The sequence below is a fragment of the Mya arenaria genome, chromosome 15, assembly GCF_026914265.1.
Source record: "Mya arenaria isolate MELC-2E11 chromosome 15, ASM2691426v1".
Lineage (NCBI taxonomy): Eukaryota > Metazoa > Mollusca > Bivalvia > Myida > Myidae > Mya > Mya arenaria.
This window is the reverse complement of record NC_069136.1, coordinates 33174109-33184354: the sequence shown is the minus strand read 5'-3', so window position 1 is coordinate 33184354 and position 10246 is coordinate 33174109. Positions and strand designations below refer to the sequence as shown.

The following is a 10246-nucleotide window of genomic DNA, read 5'->3' as shown; positions in this document are numbered from 1 at the left end:
CCGTTGTGTTAATTTTGCGAAAGAATTGTTTTTGTTATTTTTTTTTCTTGTTTTTTTTCAAATAAAATGAAACTGATTGACAACTATATTTTGTTGTGTGCTTTCTAACATTCATGTTAAAAGCTTATTGCGCTCATAATCAACGACCGAATGTTCATATTAAAAATGCTAAGGTGTGTAGAGCATGGTCAATGATCGGCCATTTACTTCTACGATCCTTTTTTTAGGGTGGAACATTTTACAACCTGCCTACCTACAATGAATATGAATAATCTTACACACCCCTCCCAGGTTTTCTTTTGGCTAGTTGACTCATTCAAACGATTCGATCGGCAAGTAGTTATTTTTGATGAATATTGACCAATCATTTCACATTTTGATAACTTTGACCGGAAAGTAAACTTAACCGGCTGTTTACCATTGGCTTATGTACGTTTACAAAAGGTAGATGATGAAGGCTAGTACTATTTCAATGACCTTATTGACTGAGTTATGTTGCAGACGACACACTGAATACATGTATTTACCTGTGTTGTTATGAAAATAGCCCTCTGTGTGTTATAAAGGATTATCAGTTGAATAAAGATCCACGGTATATAATGTAAAAACAAAGACTTTCCTAGTCCGGGTTTATCCTCAAAGGTAATAATCAAACAAAAGTCGAGTTTAGTCTTCATGTTGTTTATAGCATGATGGCATGATAGATAACGCAATAATAATATTTTAAACAGTATTTAGTTTTACAGTTTTTAATTTGTTTCCATAAAATATATGTTGTCAATAAACCCCTTAAATATTTTTTTCAAAATAAGTTTTATTTCGACCACGGCTTCCCCCGATGAAGCCTCCACCCAGGGGACGAGATCGTGGACATCTATTCCAGAATAGTATGGTAATATGTGTTGTTATATATGTACGAGTTAAAGAAGGGGTTTATATACCAATCTCTAACAATGACCCATCTCGAGGACAACGGTTGCCAACGTGGGTCAACACAAACATTGCGATAAAGATGGCATGATAATCAGAAATAAATAAGAAGATGATATTAAATTCTCATCGATGTAAGAAAAAGCCATTTATGGACAAGGAAGAAATTTAAGTAAAACTCTTAAATCCTTATCAAACACATTTGTGGATTTAGTATTAAGTTTTCAAAAAATGGTATGAACAATACACATTTACAAAATTCAATAGACATTAAAATATTGCAAGGAATACATTGTTTTCTTTATTAAATAAATGCAAAGATAAAAATTGCTAAGGTAAATAATTGAAAGTAATTGCCGGTGTAGCATACATATATTCGATTAAATCAAGCGAAAATGCCTTAACCATTAGGCTGTGAATCGTATAAACAATACATAAAACGTCACTTGCATATCGATCAATTAGAAAGTCATGATTATTTTAGAAAATACAATTACTGTTAGGAGACATTACATTTCTGAACGTAAATATTATACATATATTATATACATATTATGCCAAGTCGGCTAAATTCCTCTATTCTCGGATGATGGTGCTCATTGTGTTTGTTGATTTTGAATGCTCGACATCTGAAAGTAAAAAAAATAGTTCGTGTTTAAAAGCTCGTTTTATTATAAAGTATGGTTCATTGTCCATGAACAAATGTACTTGAATTTATTGATTCTAAATAAAAAAAAAATAGCCAAAACTTCTGTATGTTTTAAAATCCTCAGACCAACGAATATCACTAATAAAAATAAATTACTTCTATGTAATATGTTATATGTAAGTGTTATTGTTCTCAAATACAATTTGATACTTATAGAAACTATTTCTGGATCGCAAACGTTGTGTCGATTGTTCAGAACTTTGTTAGAGTTAACAGACAGACAGACAAACAAACGGACGGACGGACGGACGGACGGACGGACAGACAGACAGTTAACAATTGTTTATTGTCGTAAACATGTTAATAACTGTTTCTTTACAAAACACGATATGAATCAGAAAATAATTAATATAGTCAAAAGGATACATTGCATATAACAAGGACAAAAAATAGACAAAAACATAACAGAGAAGAAAAATGTTTCAAAAATAGTGATGAATATCGAAATCAAAACGTAAATGGTAAACAACGTGGTCAACGCTAGCGTTTTCATTCAATCCTACAAAACAAGTACACCTGAAACAGTTGCCTCAACTCGTGTTCGAAAAACTGCAGAGAACAAATGTACTGTATCGTATCCATTTAACTTCAACAGCAGTAAAGATTTGATAGTAAACAATGATGATATAAGCAACGTTGTTAGCTTAAACAAAATTCTGAAAAATCGGCCATTGATTGTTAAAATGCATGACAAAAAAAAATATAAATTGAAAATTTTGTTTAGCCATCATGATGTTTAATCTTGTTGAAACAATACAAATGATTGTTAATTAAAACAGTACAAGCAACTCTTTAAGAATCCCGTCAAACATATTCGGTAGAAAATGTTTAAAACTGTGACACTTACGCGCAAACAAGAACGGGGCAGCAATAAACTCCTGTGTGTCCAATTCACCGTCACCTATAGAATGGAATGAGAAATAGAATTATAGTTGTGATATTTCTCCATTAAGTCGATAATAAGATCATACGTTAGAATGTAGGGAGCTTTTAAATGCAATAAAACAAAGTACAGAGTGAAAGATATCTTTTCAGACATTCTTGAGAATATTAATAACTTACTTTTCAAAAATTACATCGCACTTAAAGAAAGTTTAATGTTTAAACTAGTCGACTTGTGTCTGTAGTTTGTATTGTTGTTTTAGTTTTAAATGCATATCTCCATTTCAATATTACATTGAAAACTACAGGAAGAAGCCCATAAACTGAAAAGTCAAACAAAATCCCTGTTAAGAGTTACAACGATATGGCTTTAACGACATCGAAAGAGAGACGGATCGTGCAAAAACAAAACAAACAGATCTTTTGTTTACAAAAATACAAATATATAAAAAAATTTTTTTAACTTAAGTTGAAATATTTTAAGATAGGACTTTAATAGGGCCCTAGTATTGATTTTTGCAGAGAACTGTTTTTTGTCGTTATTAAATACTTGTCCTCTCATGCTGAAAGATTCTGCCTAAACAGCAAGATCGGTTTATACAGCTATTCAATAATTAAACAATAGAAAGAGCTTGGATAACCCCAAGAGACAATGCTGTTCAATGGTCTTGTTTTGTGAAACAAGGATTACAAAGTATTTCTCGTATTTTTTCTAGAATAGTTTTGGTTCATTTCCAGTGAAGTCATTAGTAAACCCAATATCGCATGTGTGTAAAACACTCACCATTGACATCAGCAAACGTGAAAGGTCTGCGCAGCTCCGTTGGCTCGGCCAGGTTGACCGTCCTCGTAACTGCGAACACAAACTCTTCGTAGTTCACGCGTTTGTCCCCGTTGACGTCATAATCGCTTATATCGTCAGAAAACGGCACTAAATTTTCATTATTGTTGACCTTAAAAAAGAAAAGTTGTTTGGTTCTTCATTTTTGCCGCAAGTTTTTTTGTGACCATGGTAAAAAGCTGATAAGTTAAAAGATGAATCACACTCAATTCCCTTCACTTAGTGGAAACAAGTAATTGAGTCCTTTCTAAGAGGCCTATTAAAACATCCTTTAATCGGAATCGAGTCCGAAACATTTTTTTGTGAGGGGCCGATACCCATAGAACAAGACCTCTTACTACGATTTACTAGAGAATGCTCCTATATAAGACCATATCTATAATAGCACAGTTACTTCGCTTTACCTTACATTAAATTCCCACAAAGTTCCCCCAACACATCCAGTACAAACCCCTCCCACTCCAGCGGTTTCCCGCTTTGAACACCGGCGGCAACAACACTGAAAACCAAAGTTTCAACTAACAATGAACAAATTTTACTGTGTCGTAAGATTCACGTACACTGTGTTTGCTCCATTTTTAAACTTAGTGGCATACCTGACCACAATTTCAGTAGCTTCCATCGCGAAACCAGCGCATATTCTTATCAAGACAAAGTTGTACACAACCTTTACATTACCCATACCGATTTACTTGAAATATTGTTGCTAGACCTCTACCCCCACACTATTCACGTGGCCTATCCCGTCACAATTCCAGAAGGTACCATTTGATTTCAACGTCGTTAGTAATCACGCAACTTTAACATTTGCCCATGCCAAAATACTTACAATACGTTTGCAAGTGTTTTTCTCCTCTACTTTGCACGCGTTCTTTCGCACAGCAACTCCAGCAGCTGCAAATGCAGCCACTACAGTCCCCGTGCGGGCAGTTCCACCCGCTATCGCTACGTCGGCCGCCGTCATGTCAACTGGACACACTACTGAGAACTGAGCCTGGAATGCATTCCAATCCTATTATAAGGTTTGTTTCTTAGCAATGAAAGGGTTCAATGATTTTGGTGATAGCGTTCGTGCTGTTTTGAGGTTTAAAACATAAGTGTCCTTGCTGTATGCACAGATTACGACATACTTGTAAAAATGGAAATATCAAACGTTCAATGTAGTGAACATGTTGATAAGTAGTTCATTATCCAAAGTTTGAAAATGTGTAAACTATCTATAAGATCTTGAGTATTATAAAGAAAATTCCAACCACAACATTGATGAATAATAGGTTCATTCTAACCACTAGTAATGTGGTCAGTGTATCCTTCATGTGATTAGTCTTGAAAGGGAAGTCTCCAATAAATACTTGCAAATTAAGTTGTTACTTAGGTCTCTTGTGATCTTGTTTACCTTACAGCCTAGTTTCGGCGGCTCGACATCCGTTACGCTGCGCTTTTCCTTTGTCTTCGTCTTCCTCTTCTCCTTCTTCTTAGACTTCTTCTTCTCCTTCTTTGCATCAGATGGGTCAATCAGGATTATGCAGATAACTAATATCAGGGTGTATTTGAAAAGCATTGTGTTGGATCTTTCTCAATTTCTGAAAATAAACATTATAAAGAACTAAAAGGAAATATGCGCTTATGTCAACTTGTCTACATTAATTACAAAAATATCCGCACAAAGTCAATTTTGCATCGAAATAGTGATGTCGTATATTTACCGTGTGATGTTATTCAATATATACTAGATCCCTTATTTTTTCATTATATCAATTTTCTCTTGAAATTTCCTGATCAAAACAGTTTATTTCCGTGTTATGTGTATGTAAAAAAACAAGGCAACGATGTGTCACTTTGACTTCAACGATTGTTTCCTTATCCAACGAAAACTACAGGGATAAATCCAGTAGTCAAAATTTCAGGACATTGTACGAGAAACTTAAAACGCACTAACAATTCGCGTTTGCATCAAAATAGCTTTATGCTCGTCGTTAGTATGTACCTAACCTCTTGCAACGACTGAGAGACCAGTGTGAACAAAAATGAATGGATGATATATTTTCTAATAATGGAAATGTAATTTATAAACACACAGAATAGTGTTGAATCGTCATATCTTTTTCTTCTTTGCTGTTCTACATGCACATACAGATATTTACATAGGAAACATTGTAAACTGCAACTGGCCAAGTTTAGTACTTAAGTTTAAGAACTTGCTCTCCAGTTTAAAGGTTATCTAAATAATTCAAATGTTAATAACAATGTTGTCAGACTTATTTCAGATGCTATGAAATTCCGCGAGAAATCCAAACATTAGCTGCTCCAAATCTTGTTTTCCTTTTTTTAGTTGTTATTATGAAAGAGATAAAGCGTTTTTATATAATATGTTAAGATGTATTGTAGAACAGTACGATGCTCATTAATGTGATTCTTCGATATTTCAACATAATGTGATTGTGTATTACATTATTAGTATTGTATATACGTTTGTGGTTTGGCTATTTATAAGTTTAACCTCATTTGTAAATGTGTGAGGGCAAGATGCTGATAACCAATAAAACTTGAAACTTAAATCGATAGATAGATAGATCTTTTATTTTCTCCATATATGATGGGACTTCGTTAGATGTAGTTTATATGATCATTTAATTCTTCAAACATATTCCAAACATTTATCAATAATTATCAAAACACCGAAGCATACATCAACTTGAAACAAAGAAAAATAAAGTAAAACTTGAAACATAAATAGGTAAAGTAATTTAACTACTCAACCAAGTTATAAAAAAATACAACTTCGTGGAGTATTTCCTTAAAATAACACTTAAAAGAATAATAAAGTTGAATTTTGCACGATTTTTACAACAACAACAACAACAACAATAACAATTACCTTTATTGCATAGTCGATCAAAATATCGCAACAGCAAATGATTGCTTAAATTTGAATAAACACTTAAGAGTTTCAATTCAAACATACACAGATGCGACATAAATAAACTAATTAACTACATTCTTAAACACATGCGGTATTAAAAAATTCTGACCGGAATTGTTTAGGTTAAATCATACCTATTAATAAGTATTCAATTTCAGGTGTTACATTTTACATATATTTAAAATAAAACAGTACCATTTTTGCGTTATTATCAGGAGTCGTTTCGTAATTAATATAGATTAAGAATTTATAGTTCTACTTTGGAACAATAGACGGCATTATATGGCTCATAATTTTTCGAAAAAAAGATGGTAATCTTAATTAAACAGATATGACATCCTACAAATTATATATTCGACAAACATGATGATTTTTTCACGAAACAAAACAAATAGATAACTACATACAGCAATCCAAATAATTGTAATTGTTTTTATTGTATTGTTTTTATTTCACCAGCTCGCTCAAATTGCTTTCGGCCGAGATAGGTCCAATAAACAATAAAACAGATGTGACCTTAAAATGGCCGAAAAAAATAATTATCAACCTAAGCTTTGCTAGCTTCTTGCGGTCTGCAAACTTCGTGTTGTTGAGGTTGTGTTTTGAGAAGCAAGAACGTATTTCTCGCAGCTTTTTCTCGCAGTGTTTTACACATTCTATAGATCGGTGAAACATGCTTATCAAACAGTTTAAAATTGATGTTCACCATTTTAAACGAAACAATGGGCAGTCTATGTCGCTTAAAGAGCCACGTCCTCGTTTTATTACCGGAGTTTGATAAGGTGATTAGTTTCATCAAACACTTCGACAAACCTGTTTCCAAAATAATGTTTTGACAGTGCTCCGTCAGACGGCCGTACTGTGAAATGGTTTGTCGAAGTGTTTTAAGAAACTAAACTCACAATCGAACTCTGGTAAAAGTCTAAAGGCGGGGCTCCATAAGTCGTGCAGACTGCGATATGTTTCATTTAAAATGGTGAATAAATAGGAAAGTTATCTTTGTTTAATGTCATCATTCAAAGCAAATTATTGCCTTCCGACGTAGCATTTATGACGCAATTTATCACGTGGTATACACACACTGATTACCGTCATTGTACAATTCTTTATACACGGAATTAAAACCATATAAAACATCCTTGTTCAAATATTGCTTTAAAGTTTAGAATCACAAATGGATGAAGATTCAACATTACTTTTTCAAAGTGATCAATCTAACAAGCTGTTTTAAAATGAGAACCAAATGCAACAAAGAATCATTGAATGCAAAAAAAAAAAACGATTCTGAAAAGACTTCTCGTCGATGCTTCAGTTTCAATGATAATACCGTAATTGCAATAAGATATTTAGTATATGCTTTCTTGTGGTTGATAAAGATTTTTCAGCTAAAATCATTAATGATATTTAACAGTTTCAAACAGTGAAAACAACAACGTGATATTTGCCACTGTTTTAAAATCTAAGCCCGTTCTCACTTCCATTTCATTGTCAACGTCGGCGAACAGAGCTGTATTACTTTTGCAACAACGTTATTTCCGAAAAAGCGTTATGTTCGTATACATATTAGCGCACTTTGCCGAGATGTCTCAATTAATTGTCCCTTGCAATTCAATATAATAAACTATTTAAGCGTTAACTCCACAAATAAATACTTCATTCGTGTTATACAGCTTTTAGTGCTCATTTGGGAAAGATATTGCCATCTTTCACTGAAACAAACATTTATCCTATATGCTGCAAAACAACCTACCTTCTCTATTCTTTAAGTGCTCCAAGACTGAGCAAACTTGTAATCGGCTGCTTAAATAGAGAAAACTAATTTCCAGTTAATTGGTTGACCTTAATTTTTTGTGTTTGTTTATTTTGTATCTCGTTTCAAGACCATGTTTATAAAAAGGACTCAATGAAAAGGAAATAAAACTCAACTAAAAACCGATATACAAGGTTATTGCTGCCTCGCTAGGCCTGACCACATTTACCATTTTGCTCAGTATTGTATTAAATTTCTCCCCGTTTTGGCGTGTTTACGTGCACAACAACACGGCATAACAATTAATCTGACTTTGTGATGTTTTTCGCAAATATATCATCATGCTTGACCTTGACAAAATAAGGGCGATAAAACGACATTTCTATATGCGCTTGTACGACAATACCACATACATATGCGTGATGGCGCCAAAATGCCAGACTACATATTTTGTGCTACTGTAGCTACTGAGCTACACAATTACTAATGTAACCCTTTTCATTTAGCTCATTTGCCCATTGTTAGGCATTGTTATAACAAAGATTGAGTTTCAACAAACGAAGTTGATCACTATCCGCCATGTTGTTTTCGAAGTAAACTAGTTTTCGGATGGAACGAACCTATGAAACCGCCTCCGGTAGGGGTTTCGATAGTTTCAAAAACCGGTTCCGGTTTTCGTTAAAAAACGTTTATTTGAAACTGTTACAACAAATACACAGTTCGTAAAACCCGATATAAAACCGAAACCAGTTTATTACCAACAAAAACGCCCTTAGTCGTAAGCATAACGCTGCTTAAGAGAGCGGAATACATGCGATTTACGTTCTTTTGATAGTTTTATTGAAATGCAGTTTACACCGAAAACGAGGTTACGAGAATTCTTACTATCTTAAGTCTAACGATCGTTATTGAATCGAACCCCGCGCGCGCGAACGAAAAACATTATTTTGGCTTATACAGTATTGATTCTATATAAGTACATTTAGCAAATACGTACATTACATACATAATAAATAAGGATTGAGGAGATAGCTTAGAGCTAATATCTATACCTCTCTCCTTATCTTTCAGTTTATAAAAGCAAACGTGTAGACAACATTTTACCAAAATTAAATACAATGCAAAGTTGTTCAAAGGTTGTAATAGTTGCGTCTGTTGTAAAAGAAAACAATATGTTTGATGTGCTAATGAATGCAAGCATCTGAGGCAGGAAAAAGATATTTTCAGTAACATTCTCCTTTTTTTTGAATTGGCACAAAGGTATTAGAAACAAATTAGATAAGTGGATTGGAAGAAGAGGAAGAAGAGGAAGAAAGAATCAAGTTTAGACTGGTCATGTCCGAATTTAAGGGGAACACATTCTTTTGAAGGAAATCAAGAAAGAAATTTTATACAGCGTTGCAATAAAGTACATGTTTGTATTTCTGTTCCCATATCAAAGGTAAATCAAATTAAGAGCACGTTGTAATCTAAGTTCGGGACACTACTGGGGAAGCTTCCTTTCTTACACCAGTAATTTGTTCTTGTTGATTCCACACAAAGAACATTGAAACAGTACTAAGTGAATCGCAATGCTTTGGCGTTTTTTTAAAACTTTAAATTTCCACAACAAAACAAGGTTTGATAGTCTTTTTTTGAGAGGCTACTAATTTCCCTCGAGCTCACGACTGCTTGAGTGGAAGGTAATGCACCCATAAAACTCCACTGATTACATGTATGCATTTATGGGTAAACTTTTCAAGGAGCGTACGGCAACATATCGTAAGGTCAGAAATTTCAATTAAATTATATTTGAATATCACAAATCAAATGGAAATATTACTTGCAAAATCAAATACACTTTGCCTAAACTGGCCATTTAAGCTCTTACTTTTTAAATAAATATGATTAATTCTCAGAAAAAAAATCGAAAAAGTGATCAAAAGAAAAGTGACTGTGTTCTATGATTGCCGAAAATACCACAAAACCACTCTTTTTAAGTTTCTGTAGCTTTTGTTTTTGTTGTTGATCTAAAGTTATCATTGAAGGATGTTATTGTTGTTTTGAATATTCAGTTTTACTTTTTTTAGATTTGAATAATAATACTTCATGATTTTACTTTGATTTTAAGTATAGGTTTTCAGTATTGGATTTGGAGGTAATAAGGTTCGTGTTTTCTGATTCAGAAAGTGGGGAAAGCGTCCTATCATGAGATCGTCAGGGGCGGATCCA

General features: G+C 33.4%; 1 protein-coding gene across 2 annotated transcripts; it reads right to left on the bottom strand.

Moving 5' to 3' along the window:
- Positions 1-677: 677 nt before the first annotated feature.
- Positions 678-8061, bottom strand: LOC128219552 (uncharacterized). 2 transcript variants are annotated; one of them, XM_052927371.1, is made up of 6 exons: positions 8036-8061; positions 4759-4945; positions 4192-4356; positions 3306-3474; positions 2487-2540; positions 678-1559 (listed from the first exon to the last, which is right to left on the bottom strand). In XM_052927371.1, the coding sequence occupies exons 2-6, from the start codon at positions 4921-4923 to the stop codon at positions 1507-1509; spliced, it is 606 nt and encodes a 201-aa protein (XP_052783331.1). In that variant the 5' UTR covers positions 4924-4945; positions 8036-8061; the 3' UTR covers positions 678-1506. The 2 variants fall into 2 exon arrangements, with proteins under 2 accessions (XP_052783331.1, XP_052783332.1); XM_052927372.1 differs by lacking the exon at positions 8036-8061 and adding an exon at positions 6241-6338.
- Positions 8062-10246: the final 2185 nt, after the last annotated feature.